The 19,635-nt window shown below is 41.7% G+C and overlaps 1 protein-coding gene across 21 annotated transcripts in view; it reads left to right on the forward strand.

Moving 5' to 3' along the window:
- The window catches only part of DST (dystonin), a 306,806-nt gene extending 297,140 nt beyond the window's left edge, over nt 1-9,666 (forward strand). For 12 of the 21 annotated variants that reach the window (XM_082047199.1, XM_082047209.1, XM_082047204.1 and 9 more), the window contains 6 exons: nt 291-408; nt 2,812-2,880; nt 3,637-3,836; nt 4,316-4,426; nt 7,098-7,221; nt 8,611-9,666. In XM_082047199.1, the coding sequence (XP_081903325.1) occupies nt 291-408; nt 2,812-2,880; nt 3,637-3,836; nt 4,316-4,426; nt 7,098-7,221; nt 8,611-8,876 (888 nt within the window). In that variant the 3' untranslated portion in view covers nt 8,877-9,666. The remainder of the gene's footprint in view (nt 1-290; nt 409-2,811; nt 2,881-3,636; nt 3,837-4,315; nt 4,427-7,097; nt 7,222-8,610) is intronic. The other 9 variants (XM_082047213.1, XM_082047214.1, XM_082047208.1 and 6 more) reach the window with 2 other exon arrangements.
- The last annotated feature ends 9,969 nt before the right edge of the window (nt 9,667-19,635 follow it).

Raw genomic sequence — 19,635 nt, forward strand, 5'->3', positions numbered from 1 at the left:
GTTACTAATTTTGCTTCCTTTATGAGCTCAGACATTTGAGAATCAAGCATAAAATTAAACCTGAGATTCTTTCTTACCATCCTGCCATCTCCTTTGGATTAATGCAGCACCATCTGATTTGAAATCTTAACAGCTTTAATAATCTGCATAAATAAATCTGATTTTTTAGCATTTACTAATAATTACATATCAAAATAAACTTTTAAAAGTGTCTGATTTTTAACCTGTCAGCGTTGAACTGCATCTGAATGACTGAGAACCTGAGATGGTTGTTTTGATTTTTATTTCAGTTTGGTGACTCTCAACAACTACGCCTTGTTCGTATCCTAAGAAGTACTGTCATGGTTCGTGTTGGAGGTGGCTGGATGGCACTTGATGAGTTCTTGGTGAAGAATGATCCTTGCAGGGGTATGTAACACCACGGTGAAAATGGATGCGCAGATAATTATTTGGTTACAGTCACCATTCATTGTCTCAAGATGGAGATTGAGTTGTATAAAATGCTGGTTCTGTAAACATCATCTCACTAACTGTCACATAATGATCTGTTTTTGTAAACTTTAAATCCCATGGTTAAGATCTTCTTCACGTGCACTGACGTATGTCTAGAATAACTGTGGTGTCTTCTGCACAACTCCTCCAGCGTTAGAGTGCTGTAGCTAAGAACTGAACTTGGCCCAAACAGAGTTTATGGCTTGCAAGCTGCTTGTATGACTTGGCAGAAAGAACACACAGAAATGTCCAATAAAACCTTCTCAGCAAGAGAGAAGTTTTAAAGCAATAATCAAAATAAGGCAATTGAATTGAAAAGTAACAATACCACCACAAAAAAAAATTCTCTGGCCAGTGGCTGTGCCCAGGCTTTTCAGGCTCTGCCTTTGTAGCCCTGGCTTTTCATTGGCATCCTCCCCAAAAACACTTCACAGAGCCCTGAGCCTTCTGCAAAGCAAGTGGAAAATGCTTGGGTCAGGAGGACTTTGTCCTCTGGGTTCGCAGGGAGCACTCCATCACCGCACCCTCCAGGGCACCACATCAAATGCCTTGTTTGATCGGTACACAGCAGTGTAATGACATCATAGTTTGTCAGGACGCTTGCTGCTCTAGTGGGAAAGTATATGCTCTCTGGCATTGTTCTTGGAGGAACAGCTGGAGATAGAAAAGATGCCATTTGTGAAGACAGTGGGAGAAATACAAGTCAAATAATAGGCAGAGTCATAAAGTGCAGAAAGTATGATAATGACTGTTCAGACAGAGCAAGCTGACGTTCTATAACTAGGCATTTCTATCCAGTTAACTAGCAGCATTAAGTTTACTGTCTTTTTACCTATCAGGAATTCTACAGAATCATAATCGATGTTGTAATAGCGTGAGAACATCACAGAGGAGTTCAGGAGAGACAAGTGAGCTAGTGGAGGCAGATATCAACTGTCCTGTAGACCTGACTCTAGCATCAGCTGTCTCACACAGCTTCTGCTTTGGGACCAAGGTTTCTAAACTGTTTGATACAGACCTTGGAGTGGGAAGAGAGCTTGCATTTGTAGCAATTGTGTTGCTAAGTCAAGGATGTTAAATTTAAAAAAAATTCTACTACAAAGCCCTGTAAGGGCTGACAGTGTGCCACCGAGGCCTAGAAACCTTTGTCTACAAGACTTACAAGGTACCCTTAAAATTTGTTGTCAGAGTAACATACAAGAGCTGTCATAACCTTGTGATGACCTCTGTGAGTTTTTCAGCACTATTAAAAATAGACTTTTTGCTTACCAACATATTGCATACATTGTTTACTAAAGAAATGTAACAGTAATGTTACATTTACTGGTGTTGGACCACAGGTCTGACTGAAGTTTAGCACCTGATTCTGCACCTGCTACTACTGGTGAGTCATCTATGCCTGCAGAGCCATCCTTACGTTACAGCTTTCTACTCCCGTTCCTCAAAAGTGTATGGTAACGGAAAACGAGACGTGCCTCAAAATATCTGACTTCATTGAAGGGTTAACTTGGTTGCTTTTGATGTATTCCAAACATTTTTCACAAGCCTCTGGGCAGGTAGACTGTTGCAATTCCTCCTTTGGTTGGCACTGAGAGATACAACACTTAAAAACTGATTAATTTACTGGAATTCCTTATTAGTGTATTCCTTAATCTCTCAGATTAAGAGTGCGTTGGAACTTTATCCCCTCTTCTTTAATAAACCTTGTATTCTATGTATCTCTATAGTATTTTCTATAGTACTTTATCCCTTTTTCATGGGAAATATATGAGCAGTTAGGTCAACACAGGGAGTGTAAAGGAATACCGACCTCTATAAAGTCATCCGGACACTGGACATAGTGCATGGTACCTAATCCTGGTCTTGTTGCAGTCAGTGATGAGTTAGTTGCTGATGTCAGTGGTGCAGGTTCAGACTTTTCCTTAAGCACTTCACCTGGCAAATCTTCATTTCCACCAAGGGCTTCTCGTGTATTCAGATAAATGATATTTCAAAGAACTGTTGTCATAAGTGGCTTAAAAAATATTGGACCTAGTTGTATAAAATAATTTTAGCTTATATTATTTCTTTATGTCAGCAGATAAATACTATTGCAAAACTATACTTGGGATTGCAGCTGATTTTATCCAAGCGCTGTTTCCTTTTGCCTGGGAGAGCTTTGAGAACTCGTCTCAGAGCACTTAGAGACAGCTTTTGCTCTGAGTCCTGTCTTTTGGCCTGGTGCTCTGAGTCTCTTGCATATGCAGCTGCTGTACTTGATTTCTTCTCCTGCTAACGATTTTCTTTAATGTGACCCATGTCCTGTGTCATTTTTTCTAGTTCATCATCACGGGAGTAAAATGTTACGTTCGGAATCAAACTCTTCAATTACCACTCAGCCTACTATAGGTTGGCAAACCCCTCTCTTTGTCTGCTTCTCCCCCTCTTCTCCTCTCTCTTCATTTCCTTCCCACTTTATTATAAGATATACTTTTGACAATATGCTACACCCATCACATTTAGCTTAATGTGTTCCTACATGGGCTGGTGCTTTGCAAGCTAATTTTTTTTGACACGCTTTAAGAGTGTTTCAAAAACAATTGTCATTCACACTGACAGAGTTAAATTCTAACATGTCTTGCATCTATTCTTGCGGAATATTCTCTAATATGCGTGTTTGTGTGTGAGTGCTTAGCCACCAATTACCTCATCATCGTTTGGATTTTGTGTTCATCATTGCATGTTGCCAAACTACATAACTTCATCGTTTTGAATAAATATATTTGCTGCTTTCCTATAATCTGTACTTAGCAATTTCTTCTGGAACATCGAAGCAAGTATTATTTATCATGAGTAGCTGTAGAGTTAGCAAAACTGCTCATCAGGTTGTGTCTATGTACTGATAGTTGATTGATTAACAGCGATTTAGCACGCTGAGCATTCCATTATCACGCTGACTTCCTTTGACAGTGGTTCATTCCTGCTGGCATAAAGTATTAGAATAAGTGAGTTCTGCACATAACTCTTCTGTGTTCAGAATAAATGCATTACACGGTAATGCATTTTATTGTTAAAATGTGTTGAAGTTGGCATGGCAAAAATGACAATAAACAGCCTTGTGACAAATTTTGTATCTGATTAAATGAACACCTTTCTTTGCTGCAGCTAAAGGGAGGACAAATGTGGAGCTGCGTGAGAAGTTCATTTTGGCAGATGGTGCCAGTCAGAGCATGGCAGCTTTCCGACCGAGGGGCCGGAGATCACGACCCTCTTCAAGGGGCGCTTCTCCCAACAGATCCACCTCTCTGTCAAGTCAAGCTGGCCAGGCAGCTTCCCCACAAGCAGTTGCTACAAGTACACCAAAGGTAAGGAGAAACCTACAAAACTGCGCTGGTAAACATACAGGGGATGGGTTTGGATTTTTGTTGTTTTTTGTTTTTTTCCCCTTGCTCCAACAATATTGGTGCTTTCCCTTGCCGATAGGGAAGAAGTATCTCAATTTTATTTCGTAGGCTGGGGAGGATCTGAGAAGTCTTTTCAATATATTTCCTCTACCATTTGTTTGCAGCACAGGAATAGAAGAATTCTTTAGATTTAAGGTGCTATATGAGCTAACTGGCGATTTGGGAATAAGCTCTGAAAGAGCAATGAACCTCTCCATTTCTTTTAAAAAAATAAGCTCTGCCATCTCTTCATTTCGGAACATTTATCATCAGCTTTTTTTTCTTAGTTTTTATTTCTACTGTGTGATTGGATCTTCTTGTGAAAGCCTGGGTATCTTTCTCCATGGCATTGTTTTCCACCTACTGTCCTTCATATTTTGATTTACCATTGTTTCATACAGACACCCCATCATTTAACACGCAACTATGGTAAACCATGGTTGACAAACAGCAAAACGTCAACTCCTTCTAAGCCACCAGAATCCTCAGACTATCAAGGGTCATCTGCAGAGGTACAGTAAGGACAGAGATTCTAGTCTAATGACCTTCCTTCACTAAAACTGTCACTTCACTAACAGCCACTAGAGTTTGAGTGCTTCAGAGCTGCAACATTCTTTGCATATTAATGCATTGTCATTATTTTAGACCTTTGTCAAATTAATTTTGTTTGTTTTTTTCCCCCCAAGTCTTTTTTTTATTATTTTTATGTTCTGTTTGTTACCATGTTTGTCTTTTACGAAAACTTAGTCTCAATGAATTTATGTTTAAAGTGCAAATGGTTAATAAATCATAAGAGTATGCAATGAACTGGATGAACAAATGTAGAGAAGTACTTTTTTTTTATAAAGCAGTTTATATATTAGCAGGTTTCTTTTCTGAAGTTGTTTACTTTGGGTTCTTAATGTACTGTAATATTCAGGAACTACAGGAATTAGATTAATAAATTATGATCTCCAGTGCAAAACCACTAAATAGATAGCTAATCCCTGTCAAGAAGATTGCACAAAAGACTGACTGAAGATAGCTATTCAGTGACTTCACAGGAAGTGAGCTTTGGTCTTATTTCCAGGCCATGACTTCCACAGAAACTGTTAGTGTAGCAATTAGGATCGTGCTGGCAGTCAAACCGTAGGACCAGAATTTGAATGGGCTTGGAGCCCAAGTGTCTCCTCTCCTGTTGCTCCAGCCAGTGGAAGGATCTCAGGTGGCTCACGCTGCCAGCTGATGTGTCACTTGTAGGGTCTCTCTTGCCCTGGGCCGGAAGAAGCTTGTGCTGCTGTATCTGCTGCTCACAAATCTGCCCTAAATGCCTGTCGCTGGCCTTCTGACACCTGCTGGTGCCAAGTGTACATGACCCTGGCATGGCTTTGCTTAAAGATGTGTAACAAACTTCTCACGCCCTCCTTCCGTGCGAGCGGGTGCGTTCCTTGCGCACGCTGCAGGCCTGTGTATGTACAGCACTTCCAGCACACAGAGCTGCTGCTTACAATGATTAACAACAGCACACAGTTGAGTCAGTTGTCAGTTTCTAATGTACTCCTGTATTTTCTTTCATTTCTTAGCTGGTAACTGAATTGTAAGATTAATTGATGGCACATTAAAGGGTTTATAGACATGGAAATGTGTTTTCATTGACTCATAATGAGGTGGAAGCAGTTGCCGTTGGTTTCAAATAGGGGCACTGTATTTCTCACCTGCTCTTACAACCGCTGGTAGTTTCAGTGAGTTTCTTGTACGTAAGCCACCATGGTTTAAGATTATAAACAGAATGATTGGTGTGGTGTAGTTTGCAGTGAATTTCTGAGGCATTCTGCAGCATTTTTTTCCCAAGAGAGTGGTTATATATTTTTTTGTGGAGGCTGCATTTGGGTTTAGGACTAAAACGGAAGAACAAACTTGATCTTCTTTTCTTCTTGTACCAGGGATTCTCTCCCAGTGCCTTGCCCACAGCACAGCAGCTTCAGTGGAGGTAATGGAGAGTGTTCCCTGCCTCCTTGTCCTCCCAAGCAGTCTCTGTACAGCAGAGATTTCCAAGGTGTGGCTGGTTGGACACTGAGCATTTGTACTTGGCTTCAAAGATAATTTAACATTGTGACCATCCGTGTCAGAGCCAGCAGCTTCTCTGCTCTGCAGTATCTCAATGCTCTTTTGTTCAGACGTGCCAGAGGTGGCCCAAGCTGGTAGCTGCCAGGCTGCACTCGGCCCTTGGCTCCAGGCGGCTCCCACGCACTCCTGGATCTTGGTTTTCTACCCCACTGTGTGGGGGTCAGAGGCACAGAACACCGGATCTGGAGATCCAAGCTGCTCAGTATATCACATTCATCACTGCAGTATTTGTAGTTCTTTTTGGATATTTACTTAGTATTTTAGTGTTGATTAAATGAATAGTTTTCCTCTTATTTGCGTACACCTCTTATCTAGTATGTTACATGCATTTTGAAATTTGAGGATTTCATTCTCATGGCTTTGAAAGGAATCTTCCCATTTGGGGCAGATTTTCAATTAATACTTGTTTCATTTCAGAAATGAGAAAGCAGGCAGGATAAAACACTGAAGCAGAGACATTTCAGACAATATCTTGATAACAAGAACTTTTTTCATAGAATCATGTAATAGTTTGGGTTGGAAGGGACCTTCAAAGGTCGTCTAGTTAGTCCTATGTCTTTTTTGCTGCTTTTTTCTAGAAGAAGGTTTTGAAATTTGGTAGTTTTGTTTTGCCATCAAAATATTTATAGAATTGAAACAAGTGTATTCACCACCTATAACCACAGTCAGAATGATGGAAACTCAAGCTATGCAGCTATAAAAGCTCAACTACTTGTATTTGAGTTATGTACCATCAACTAATCTTACATGCTTGACTAATTAAAGAAGGTAGCATTTTTTCTTTCTTGATATGCACTGAAATACGCACAAAGAATGCTAAAATGTAGATATCAAGCAGACTGTTACCCTGATTTTGTTGTTATTGTTTGACATTTGCACTACTTCAAATACTAACTGCTATAGGAATGTTCAAAACTTCACATAATGAAAAATGTCCGTAGTGACTCAAACCAGTCTTTCAGCTTCACAGTGAATGTTATGATCATATTCTAAGCTGTGTGCTACCTAATACCAGACCTCATCTTCAGTAGAGACAATTGGAAAAAGCATCTCTTTTTTTTTTTTTTTTCTGCATAGGGAACACCAATTCAAGGAAGTAAACTCAGGATGCCAGGATATCTGTCAGGGAAGGGTTTCCACTCTGGAGAAGACAGTGGCATCCTGTCAACAGCAGCTACCAGAGTTAGAGCTCAGTTTGCAGGTGAGTGTCTTGACTTTAGAAATTGATCTGCCGCTTACTTTGTTCTCCACCTGGATAATTAGGGTCATGTTGGCGTGTGGGGGAGATGTCAGAAAAGTGGGAAGAAGTACAAGTCCTACTGTCTCCTCAAGGGTGTACAGAATCAGGATAATGGTTCTCCTTTCACATGGTTGCACAGCAGGTACGTTCAGCTCTGGATGTGCGAGTTCGTGACTGCAGCCTTCTTGACAATGGTCTTTCCAGTGTGTCTGCATAAGGAACTAGAGAGGAAGCATTTACTTAAGAATAAAGGGTTCAGTTCTTCACAGTATTCAAGTTATGCTCCACTGTGATAGAGCAAAGGGGTCACTTAATCATGAATCATCCATTTCTTTCGGAAGAAGAACTGCAGGGAGCATCTGTAGGTGACTTGATTAATGGAATATATCATAGAGATTTTTGAAACAGTATATGCAAAGATGAAGTGGTAAAGCTGTGCTATTCCAGGATGCTCAGGGCAGATCTGTGTAAGGGAGAGGGCTAGGTGGGTTAGAAGAGAAGATATCTCTGCTGGCTTTCCCTCATACCTTTAGCTCTGCAGAGCGTACTGGGCTGTACTGGAAAATCCTGTTCAAAGAGTACGTCTCTTTTAATTATAGGTGATTTGAAAAATGAGCCACCTGAGATTTCAGTTTCAACTTGGTGTTCTTCACACTTATAGGGAACCAGATTTGTCAAGATCAAAGATATTCCATAAGTAATTGGAAAATTATGAAAAACCACATTAATGGTTTTCTGTTTAAGATTCTTTGTTGTGGCTTTTTCTTCATGGCACGTTGTCTGGGCAGGCTTTCACTTTAGCAGCCTTGCTGAGAGCTCATTTGCTCAGCCCTTTGGGAGAATAGGAGTATAGTCTTTCCTTGTTTACTTGAAGCTTTCAACTGTATGGTTTTGATTTTTAGAAAAAAGGGGTTTAATATCCCAGTTTAATCCCAGTTTAAAAACTGGGATATTCATCAGCATCTCCAAGATACATATATTGAGAAATGCTGAATGCATGAAGAGGCCAGATACTGAATTCTTTCAATTACTAGCTGAGAAAATGGCAGGGGAAAGAGAGTCTCTGGCTGTTGGGTGAATATAGAATGCATGTCTAGTAAGTCACAAAAGCTTACCAGGATAATACGTTTTTAATGACATGTGCTAGTGACAAATTAACTGAGTCTCATCGTTTGATCTCATATTTCCTTCTCTTTACTGGGAGATACGGCATCATCCAGCTTACCTGGCCGAGTCTAAAGTTTAATTTGTGCAATGAGGAATTTTGGAGGTTGCCAAAGACCTGGGAAAGACCCGTACACCTTTTCCATCCTTAGCTTTAATATTGATGGATATCTTTCCTCTCTCTAGAAACCAGAAAAACCCCAAGCAGACCTGGAAGCCGAGCAGGAAGCAAGGCTGGCAGCAGGTCAAGTAGCCGCCGAGGCAGTGATGCGTCTGACTTTGACATCTCAGAAATCCAGTCCGTGTGCTCAGATATGTCAGAGACTGTTCCTGCTACAAGCAGACCGACACCCCGAGCAGGTTCTCGGCCAGGATCAGCCAAGCCTTCTAAAATTCCAACTCCCCAGAGAAGGCCGCTGGCCAGCAAATCGGACAAGTCCTTGAAGAGATAATATGATTGGCTCCGTAAAGGTCTTTTGCGTTAAGTATTTAAGTTCGTAAGATGTAAAATATTATGTAGAAATTATTGTGAAATATGGCAAGAGGTGGATTTTTAATTCTGCAGATGGCCTTATTTGTGTATTTGTCTTCTTATTTTATGTGTATAATTTTTGTCAGATTTGTTTTTGTTTATGCCATATCCTGTGAGAAGGGGGAAGAGTTTTAATGTAAACTAACAGTTGTACACAGTAATGTGTAGAAAGTACACTAAAAATAAATGCCGAATGTACAGTGTACTGAATGTACAGTAAGTCTCTGCAACCCGAATAAAATAGGCCTGTCACTATGTCATTAGTTAACAGTAAAGGATACCTCATGATTTTTCTTTAAAAAAGAAAAAGAGAATACTAAAAAGCCAAAAGACACATTTACACACTTTGAGCTGACTAAACAAACACTAAAAGATGTACGTCAGAGCTACTAAGGAATACAAGCCCACATTCACAGTACCCTTATTTATACAGCATCTCTCGGAGAACTCACAGAGTTAATTAAGCACTCGCCAGTAATACGATACTCCAATACCTTGCAGCGTCTCTGTGCCATTGCTTTCAATGAGGCCAGACACATTCTGGATACCTGAACTATTATTCTGTAAGAATATCAATATAAAGTGCATTCATGTAAATGTGAGGTTTTCTTTTGCTTGAGTGGATGGTAGCACTGTATCATTGAACTCATTTTGTATCAAAGCAATTTTGCTTGCAGAAAGCTCCAAAATAAACATGTCCCTTAACTTTATTTCTATCGTATTTCTTATTTCATAGGAAGATAATTTCCTGTGTTGCATTTTAGAGTATGTATCATTTCAGTTGACCAGTAACTACCATAGGAATATAGGCTTTAATGTAATTTTCCATTATCAGCAATCAGATTTTGGTTAGCTACTGTATTTGTTTAATAAAACACCAAGTCGCACATATCAGATCATATGAAATTGTATGTAATTATTGTGTGTTGACAATTATTTTTGCGATATTGAATTGTGACATTTATATACTGTGTATTTAAGGCATAAGGAGTAATTTAGTTGCTCTTTTTGTCAGTGAAATATTTTTGCCATTCATGGGTCCTTTGAAAGGATGAATAACAGTTGATTTTCAGTGGAGAAAGAATGCAGCTTCAGATAGGGGTGCTGTAGAATGGCTGGTAGATGCTGTAGTAAGTAGTAACAGAATCTCTAGAAACTCAGAATGCTCTTTGATAATATCAGAAAGAATCGGGTAGAATTTGGCCAACATGGCAAATAGTTGACTGTTCAAATAGCAGGAAATGCTGTAGAGGAATTTTAGGGGAAAGCTGGCGCACGGTTGGTCCCTTAGCTTGCTGAAGATGATGGAGGAGTTCAGCTGATGACATGCAGGTGACGGTGATTCCTCCGTTTGGTGCTGGCGCTTACTGGCAGCATTACTAAGGTGACGTTTTCTGAGTTATTACAACAGCTTCCTGCAGACTCACAAGCTGACTCACACAATCAGTTCATAAGAAACAGAAAAACAAAATCAAAAGATCATTCAGTCACTCAAAATCCACTTGCGTCAGGATTTCCCCCAACACAGAGCTGTGTGTCTGGGGGAGGCGGGGAAGGAGCAGTCCCGCAGCAGCTGGTTTGGGAACCTGCGCACACCCTCACTGAATCCTAAAGCAGCGGGCTCTGCTGCGCTGCTTTAGCTTCCCCTGCATCCCCTCTCCTGTTGCTGCTCTTCATCTGGTGATTGCTTTCTTCAAATATTAAAATACACAGTGATGACTTGAGTGTTTCCTGGAACCCCACAACACCCCTGGGTGAAGAGAAGCAGTCTGCAGTTACAGATGGTCTCGGAAGCGACTCTACTTGTCAGTAAGAGAAATGAGAGGGGTAGAATTCAGGCACTTGTGTGGATAACTTGGCCGTAGGAGGAGATGGTGCCAAATGTGGCATTCTTGGTTCATTTTGTAGCCACGGGACTGATGGAGAAGGGGTAGGGAGGGCCAATCTGCATCACTCTGTGCAGTCATAGTTCAGTTGCTTTATCCCAAATGGACAGAGCAGCTCTTTCTGCATGAGGTGCTGGCACATACCTGAAGCACCTTGTGTGGATGTTGTAGTCTTAGCTTTAAATGTATTTGTAAGATTTCAGAATTCTGCAACTTGATGAGGTTTTCATGTTGCTGCATTGTAACTTTACAGAGATACGAGAGCTGTGACCAGCTTCTGAGAAACCCAATGTCAGCTAAAAGAACGCAAGAACAGAATGGGTTTCTGTGGCTTGTTGGCTACTGCAGAACAGGGTGGACAAGATACCATACTTAATAACCCTCTTCCAAAGCTGATTTAACTGCCTTAGAATGATACCAAGAATTCCTCAAACTGAGAGACTTTCCAGAATTCTGTTCCCTGTGCTACAAACATCATACTTAGAAAAGTCTGAAAACTAACATCTGGTCCTCTGCACTTCTGTGACCCAAGGACAAATTAGCAGAATTAAAAGGCATGTTGTGGACTTACCAGTAAGTTACGGATATCTTAGTTTTAGTGAACAATTTTTGTAAAGAAAGAAGAGGTATTTGGTTTCCATCTTCCTGTAATTCCAAAATATTTCTTCTTTGATACCAGCATAAATGAGAGAGGAAGGATCAGCCCTATAATGAAATCCCCACCTTGCTCAGTCACATGAGTTTTTATAGAATATCTTCATCAGAGATGCATTTTCTCCCTTTCATTGTCCTCTTAACGACAGGAGTTGATCATAAATTCTCCTGGCTTGCTGGATGAGTCGAGTCAGCCTTTTAGTGTGACCTGGACTCTTATACCTGCATATTCTGTGACTCTCCTGTGCAGTGAAGTAGCAGAGGTGATGGGGAGGGAAGAAGGACTGACTCTGACAATCACAGTCTTCCGTGAATAATGCATATTTAGCACTTAGAAAAACTGGCTTAGTTCTAGGCTCAATTTTGAGCTTTCTGCATTTCTGTTTTGCTGCCTTCAAACTGGGAAAGTGTCCACAGAATTTACTGAAATCTGGAGATAAAATCTCTAAGTAAAAAATGCACCATTAGAGGAGCTGGTGGTGCCCTGTGGCATAGGCAGCCTCGGCTTCTTCTGTTTAGATATATGGTGAGCCTCTTAATTACATGCTAATATAATAGATTGCACTAATCCAGCTGCACCTGTGGCACATCGCAAAAGCAGAGGGATGAGGTTATATGCAATCTTAATTTTAAAATCAATGCATTTCATAAAAATAAAACCCTGATGCAAGCAGCTATTCCATACCATAGCCAGCAGCAGCATTTGAACCTGTAGGTGCCTGTGTCTACCATAGGACCAACAAGACTATCGACCCCCCCACAGCTTGTGTGTGAGAGAGGGGCTGTAGAGCTCACAGGTGTCAGTCACAGTACATGGCAAGGGGACACATTGCTGAGCACTTGCTGTGACGTTCTGTAAATCACAACGGGGTTGAATATAAGCGTTACCTGGTTGCTGCATCCCAGTACAGCTGCCCTAACAGCTTCCAGGTGCTCCCACTCTCAGGCTGTGTGGCAGCATCTGAGCTCATCTAGGCTGGTGGCATTTAGCCAGCTGTTCGCTCTGACTGCAGATCATAGTAGGATGTGGTGCTGTTAGGAGGTTTATGTCTTTATGCAAGATGAGTGGAATTTTGCACAACAAAGAAAAGGTGCTTTTCTAATGAAAATTGTTCTTTCTGCTGAATTTGAATTATCTGTTTGCAGACATGGAGGTGGGAGAGATAGTTGGCTTGGTTGCTTGCTTTTTTTTCTAGTAGTGTTGGCAGGTTAAATGCAGGCAGGTTGTTAATCTCTGTAGAAAAATAAGTTATATATATTAAAAAGAAGAACACTGCAGAGGAAAAGGGAGCTCTTAAAAAATAATGGATGAGGCAGCAGCTTAAATTACATCTAACTTGCATGAAAACATTTGGTGGCTGATACTGTTGAGGTATTTTATATGCAGATTGAAGTCTGTTAAGACTTGTTCAGGGTCTGACTGTTGCAAATGTCGTGGTATCTGACCTGGAGCTAAAAGAGCCTTGGAGGCTGTTGTTTCATAAATAAATAGTTCTTCTGAACTGGAATTGTTCAAATAGTCTGGATTGCAGCTCGGGGTGCTCGAAATGTGTTTCTGTATTTGAAGGCTGAAGGAAAGAGCGATGAAGGTGAATTGCGTAACTTAGCTGGCATCCTGGATGAGTATGTACGAGAAAGTTAATAGATATGTTCTTAGCACTTGGATGATTCAATATGAGTAAGAACCCCAAACCATAAATCAGGCCCTGTCAACATCTACAGTGTTTTTTGTTCCTTTGGGGGGCAGCAGCCATGGTGATTATAGCTCTGTCCTGACAGGAAAAGCTGACTTGGAGCTTTTTGTGGGGGTCACAATGATCTTTCCAACATTTAGAAAAATATCCAACACCATCAGTTTTTTTTTCTTCTTCTTGGGGCTGTATCATAGCACTTCCAAGTCCTGTTTTATTGGCAGAGTAATGGGGGCCTAGGGGACCTATGGAAGAGTTTGCACTGTCTGGGCTATTTTTAAAGGCAATGCATTCATATGATAAAGAAATATCTCTGTATTCAAAAGCCTGTGGTCGAAGTATAAGGCGGGGAACAAGTCAGTTCAAGCCGAGGATGAAAAAAGTGGGCTTGTAAATACCGCAGATATTGAGCAACTCCACATTTGCTGATCAGAAGGGGAGGGGGTGTGTAGCTTTGCTTCTGGCGGCACTGATTTGAAGCTTTATGGACCAAATCAACAAAACAAGGCGGGCAGGAGTAGGTGGTGTTCGCCAAAGGCTGCTGTAGGAACTGAAGGGTGAAGTAGCTGGGCTGCTGCCTGAAGTCCTCTCATCTCATGTGAACATGAGAGGATTGAAAAGTGCCTAACTTAGATGCAAGCATTTGCTTAAAAGTTACTGGGAAGCTCTGGGAAACTGCTGATCAGTTTGGACTTCAAAAAATGATAGAAACAATAATAAATGATATACTAGCGGAAACCTGAATAAATATGCTATGGCAGAGTTGGCTTAGCTTCTGGGGGGAAGTCACGCCTTACAAGCTGCCTGGAATCCCTTGAAAGGATCTGTTAGTGTGGACAAAGGTTGAGATAGACCACATGGCTTTCCAAAAACATTCAGCAAGTTCTTTCACCACAAATTCTCAAGTAAGCATTTATAGGATCAAAAGAAAGGTCTTCATGAGGTTAAATAGCACTTCAAAAGCTCGGAGAGACAGTGTGGGAGAAGGTGGTCAGTTTTAGCAGAAGAGATCTGCAGTGAAGCCCTTGACAGGTTTTAACACAAAGCTGCAAACGCTGGCTCAGAAGTTCCTGGAGTGCACGTTGTTGGAAGGGTGCTCTGGAAAAAGCATCGCTGCGTTTCTGTGATTCATCGCGCCTCCTGGGAGGGAGGTGTGCATTGCGTTCCGCTGACGCTGAGCATCCCGCAGCCACTCGCTCAGCCCTCGGCAAATAACCTTTGGGTGGCTTGTTTAAGCAGAATGAATCCCACCCAAAATTAATGAGCTTATTTCTGTCGAAGAGTAGCATAGGGTGGGATTTTTGCAAATGCTTTGGGAGTTCTGCTGCTGATGGCTTTTTTCACTTACATGCACTAAAAGTATTTTAGGGATATGCAAAGTATGGAGCATCATATAATTATCACCATTTCTAGTCACATTCAGGAAATTAAAACCACGTAGGACGGGTGGAGAATTCAGTCACATTATTCCTCTCAAATATTTTAGGAACTTCTGAGCATTCCTGGGATCCTTCAGCAGCAAAACCAGGTATGAGCAAGTGTGTTCCCCACTGTGTTGCCCCCAGTCACACATACCTCTGCAAGACATCTGCAGATCCTGTTTCCTTCGGGTTCTCCAGTCATTCCTCCTACTGGGAACTTTCAGAGAGCTGTTGGCGTCGGTGCAAATGAACGCGTCTCTCATGGGACACTGGCAGACCTTGCGCACATCAAGATCCAAACCACTTAAAAACTTAAGTTATTGATAAGAATACCACAGTGGCATGTTTCTCTTCCTTGTGAGTGTCCTGTGGATCAGAGAAAGATAACAGAAAGGGATTTTCCAAAAAGACATCAGCTATTTGTTATTTTGGTGTGGTTGGTTTCAGTATTTTTTTTCTTTTTGCATCCTAAATAAGCACAATAGAATGAGGCTGTGCATAAGCAGCTCTTTCTGGAATGAAGAAAAATGAAAATAATTGAGTGTTAATTTCTGGGTGCGATGAATATTTACTGAAAAATGTTTATTTGAGCAGCTCTCCATTTGGTCAGAAATTAATCCAGAGCACAGTTTGTTATATTGGAACTCAAGGGCAAAACATAGGCATACAATTTAAAGTGAATCTAATTTATTCTGTAAAAATACAAGATGCAGTAAACAAACCACAAATAAATTAAGCAAGCCTAACACCTCTTTCAAAAGGAAGGCAAAACGCTAGCAGTGAATGCTGTTTTCACGCATTGTTTTTGTGTTTTACCTCGCAGAGTACATTTGCAAATAATTGTACAGTTGTCTTGACCTGCACAGCAGCTCTGCAGCGTTTCTTATTAAAACGAGCAGACTGAATTTTCCACCCGGCGCGGGTGGCCTGTGACAGCAGCCGAGGCGCCGCTGCCCGCGGCCAGATGGCGAGGGGGGCCGGAGCCGCGGCCCCTGAACTCGGGCTGACCCCCCGGGCCCCGCGCAGGCACAGCCGCCTCCTGGCAGCGCGGGGACGGAGGCGGCCGGACGGGAGCCCGCGGCTCGGTGTTCCCCACGGTGCTCGGGAGGATCGTCAGCCTGACCGCGGTGTTTTCAGATGCTGGAAAGCCTTGGTAACTCTGCTGAGATGGTCACTCAGCCAACATTGACTTCTCCATGTGATTTCTTCTTAAACACACACACTGCGTTCACCTGGGAGATGAAATGGCGAATAATCAGTCTTAAGTCTGTTATCTCCACACACTTCAGGGGTTTTTTCCCTCTTTTTTTTTTAATGTCTTTTTTCTTCACAGTTTATCTCTCCAGATTTTTGAGGAGGTTTTTGTTCTTAATGATGCAGAAAGCTTTTAATGTAGCTGTCACTAAAGGAAAAGCTCTTCTTAATTACTGATGGAAACTCCAGCCCCCGAATGGGCACTTAGTATTTGCTAGCTATAAAGTTCTCCACGTGAGAGAGCTCCTCCTCCCCTCTGAGCTCTCCCTCTGTTTCCAGTGAGGTGTGTCAGACTCTCCCAAAGTGTTGCTGTGACCTCAGCCAGTCAAATAACCCTGGCCAGTACTAGTCCAGGTCCTCTGTAGCCTGTGGAGGCACAGGGTCAGCAGGCCACAGCCACCACCCTCTCTTTCCATGGCAGGAGCAATGCGGTGGGGTCAGCATGGGCAGAAAAAGACCTTATTTACCCCAGCTGGACCACGCTGGTGCTGGGAGGTTCTGCACAGGTTGGACTTGTCCTCTTTCTCATGCCAGGTGGCTTCAGCAGGCTCAGGGCTGGATGCTTTCAGTTGGTCACTGTCTCATGAAATGCTGGTGATGTACAAAGCAGGAATTGCCCCAGTACTTTCCAAAGTCTGCAACTGAATAGCTCTTTACTTAGGACTAAGTTATTGATGTCAATGTTGCCTGTTAGCTGCTCTGGTGTCTCCTCTTCTGCAGGAATCTAAGCATCTTCTCTTTGTGTCCTCCCCTGCAGCTTTTGGAAAGAGTGGCAGGTGGGAATTTGGGAAACCTGATCTCCTTTTGTGAAGGTGTGCACGTGCAAATGTGTATTGAATCCATAGCTTTGATCCACAGGAGGTGACAGTGGGACCAGGCCGTCACCTGTGTGTCCTGCTGGTCCATGGAGGTGAACCAGGATTCATGCTACTCACTGCAGCACGTGAGTACCTTATAGGAGTAACGGAGTACTGGGACTCAGACCCATAAGAGACAGTTTGTTGTTTCTTTCACCTCAAGGGCAGGACTTTGTGTCTGGTGGAGAGTTGCAGCTTGGTCACATTTCTTTATTCATAAAGCTCCATGACTTTTATGTTGGAACGACTGTTGAAGAAGTATTCATTTGTTCTCTTAATGAAAGGTAGTAAGTTTTTCATTTTGTTTTAGGATATGGCTGAACTTTAGAATTAATGCCTCTAAAGACTGTCTTTGAGAAAGATAAATATTTCTCTTTTTGTAGAAAATGCCATTGTGTTGGAAGGGGCAGAATGTCTTCTGTGGCTTTATTAGCCATGATTTAACTAGTTTTGGTAGAAAAGGCGGATAGAAAATGCAGACCCATTCCTTTGTTTTCTTAACTTATTCTCTGGTTTGTGTTGTTCTTGTCTAGTGAAACACTACTAGGAGTCAGGAATTTCCTAAATAGCAATGCAGACTAAAAAGGGGGATTACCAGCTGGAGCTGAGTTTTCAATCAAAATGGCAGAGATTAAGGCATCTTTTCCTTTCTTGGATATATGTCCTGCTGTATACAGGAATGTCTTTTTATATTATGTCTTTATGTATTAGTAGTCAGACTCTGGCCCTGAATGCTGTGTTATTAAACTCTGGGGTATAAGATGTGGTCTCCAACTCTACATAAATAAAATCAAGTGTTTTAAAGTGAGTACTGAAATGATGTTGAGGGAGTTTGAGCTCAAGCACAGTGATGTCATTTGACCATTAAAAATGAACAACTCTGAAATAATATATAATTGTGCAATAATTGTGTAAGGTATGATTGTTGAAGTACTGAAAAAGTTTAGAAGCACCTTTTGGATGGACAATATTTTAAGCAGCTGTGTTAACATCAAGTGATGATTTGGAGAGTTCTGTTTTGGGGGTTGGTGGGTTTTTTTGTGGCTAAGTACCTATCTATGAGCTTACCAGACTGAGGTCTTTTGCAGTCCAACACAAAGAAGCGTACATGGTTGGGAAGGTAGACATAGAGATAAAATCAGTTGGATTAAAATCCAAGAGGAGAAGACATAATTTTGTTGTTGTAATATCAACTTGCAAGGAAATGTTTTTGCCATAAATTGTACTGTGTAAACTCACATGTGTAGTCTCAGGCTGGAGCACCAGCTGTGTCTATCACTGGAGAGATCTAATTAACAATGCGTGTCAGAGAAAATTATGGCATAATTTATTCATGCCTCTTGGAATAGCAGAAATAAGGCTGAAATCCATGTGCCTATAAACAAAGGGGTTTGTCCTGGTGTGTGTCCTGTCCAAGGGTGCAATATCACAGTGATATAATGCCATTGCGATGGACGACAAAGAAAAAGCAAATTAAAGCATGCTGCCTAATTCATTGCACACTTATTTCAGAATTTAAAGCAAAAATAACTGTCAGAACTTGCAAGTTAAAGCGTGAGCAGCAAGTCCTGCAGTACAAAACCATCTTCCTGGCTCTTGTGCGTTTGGGTGGGTTTGGGGTTGAGTTTGGGAGTGACTTGATCAAGCTTGGAGAAAGATGGCTAAAAATCAAGTTCCAGTGTCTAGCTGTGTTTTCTGTCAAGGGTTTTTTTGGTTGTTGTTGTTTTTCAGTTAGTGTTTCAGGAGGGGAGACCGTCCAAAAGAAAACAAGGAGCCTCAGATTTAGTGTCATATTTTGCAGCAGCTATTCTTTGGCAGGGCTCTGCGCTGGCAATAAAGCAGAAGATGAACAGGGCTTCTTCAAGCTGATAAAACATCAGGAGAGCCTTTACTCAGGGAGTCATTGCAAAGTGGTGTAAAGAAGCAAGCCAGCATTTCAAGCTGGATGATATTGGGGCATTTCTTGAGCTGGTAAGACACCAGTATAAAGCACTTGTGTTGCTGATCATTCTGTAGTTAAAAACAAAAAAATAAAAAGTCAAATTACTGGAAATATGAAGAATACCATATGTGATAGTTTCCCGGTTAGTCTTGGTTTGCCTCAGAAATACTTCGGTGATGCTATGCTTCCAATAAACATTAATATAACAGAACACACTCTATTTTCAGCACTTGTGATGGTGACTCTCCTCTCAAAGCTCTCACTCTTTGTTGTCTGGGCTGGTGAAGTGGTTACGGCACTCTGCCAGCACCTTTCCTCTCTCACTGAACTGAAGGCTGCGATGACTAGTGGATCTGGAAAAATAGAGATGGCATTTCTTGTTCATAGGGGGTTGGTTTTCTTGTTCTTGGATTTCACGGTTCTGGGTGGAAAAAATTGTAATGACCGTTTGGTACTTTTGTTCCCTATGCTGAGAGAAACCAAGAAATGAAGTGCAATGTGAGAATGCTGAAGGAGCAATGTGAAAGGCTGAGGGAGCTGGGTCTCTTTAGCTTGGAGGAGACTGAGGGGTGACCTTATTAATGTTTACAAATATATAAAGGGTGAGTGTCACGAGGATGGAGCCAGGCTCTTCTCAGTGACAACCAGCAGTAGGACAAGGGGTAATGGGTTCACTCCGGAACACAAAAGGTTCCAATTAAATTTGAGAAGAAACTTCTTCTCAGTGAGGGTGACAGAGCACTGGAACAGGCTGCCCAGGGAGGTTGTGGAGTCTCCTTCTCTGGAGACATTCAAGACCGGCCTGGACACATTCCTGTGTAACCTCATCTAGGTGTTCCTGCTCCAGCAGGGGGATTGGACTAGATGATCTTTCGAGGTCCCTTCCAATCCCTAACATTCTGTGATTCTGTAATGCAAAAGTCAATGTGTGCAAGTACTTTGAAAATTCTCAAATAAAGGCAGGTTAGCTTTAA

Source organism: Streptopelia decaocto (assembly GCF_964273445.1).
Source record: "Streptopelia decaocto genome assembly, chromosome: 3".
NCBI lineage: Eukaryota > Metazoa > Chordata > Aves > Columbiformes > Columbidae > Streptopelia > Streptopelia decaocto.